We start from the raw sequence: 740 nt of genomic DNA, 5'->3' as shown, positions 1-740 counted from the left end.
CTCCCGCCCGCCTTCTCTGACCCTCCCCCTCATTCCATGTTCTCTCTCTCTCTCCCGTGCCGTGATCTGACGTGTAGATCTATAGACGCAATCCCCGACAACGTTAAGTTTAGACAACTCCAGCGCGAGCTGTCCCAAGTGCTGACCCAGCGGCAGATCTTCCTCCAGCCCGATAACTAGACCAGGTACCCACCGCGTGCCCGTCACCACCGCCCCGGTGCCCGCATGGTGTGCGCCCGGGAGTTCCCGTCACAGCGGTGCTGCCTTGCTGCATGGCTCGGAGTCCCTCCGGCAGCACTGAGCCGCCTCCTGTAATGCATGCCGAGTCTTCCACCGGAGCGGCCGCTGGATGGGCCGAGTCTTGGCGTGTGTGGTGTCTGGCATGGTGCAGAGGGGCAGCGTTATCCTCCAGAGGGGTGTTAATTCACCCAAAGCTGTGGGCGGAGGCAGGTGAATGAATGCCCCGCCCCCTTCAGGTGCCACCCACAAATTAAAAATCAGCTTTGGGCGGCATTACCCTTTAATGTCTGCTGTGCGTCCCGCCGGCCGGGAACAATGGATTCCATGACAGCGGCACAGAAGTCTCTTGTATCAGAAGTGACACCTGCGTTACCGCAGCAGCCAATCATGTCCTTGCTGTACACTGAGGGGGGAGCACAGACAGTTCAGCTTTCATATCAAAGAGGCGGCTGTGTGATAGAAGGGGGAGGGGTGGGGACACGCTGCATGGAGTGACTAAC

General features: G+C 59.5%; 1 protein-coding gene across 1 annotated transcript in view; it reads left to right on the top strand.

The window, feature by feature from the left end:
- CAPZB (capping actin protein of muscle Z-line beta subunit) overlaps nt 1-324 on the top strand; it is a 38,381-nt gene extending 38,057 nt beyond the window's left edge. The window contains exon 10 of the mRNA XM_018574091.1: nt 78-324. Coding sequence (XP_018429593.1) covers nt 78-180 — 103 coding nt within the window. The 3' untranslated portion in view covers nt 181-324. The remainder of the gene's footprint in view (nt 1-77) is intronic.
- Nucleotides 325-740: the final 416 nt, after the last annotated feature.

The sequence above is a fragment of the Nanorana parkeri genome, unplaced genomic scaffold, assembly GCF_000935625.1.
Source record: "Nanorana parkeri isolate BGI_ZX_2015 unplaced genomic scaffold, ASM93562v1 scaffold2733, whole genome shotgun sequence".
NCBI lineage: Eukaryota > Metazoa > Chordata > Amphibia > Anura > Dicroglossidae > Nanorana > Nanorana parkeri.
This window is presented reverse-complemented; position numbering and strand designations above follow the sequence as displayed.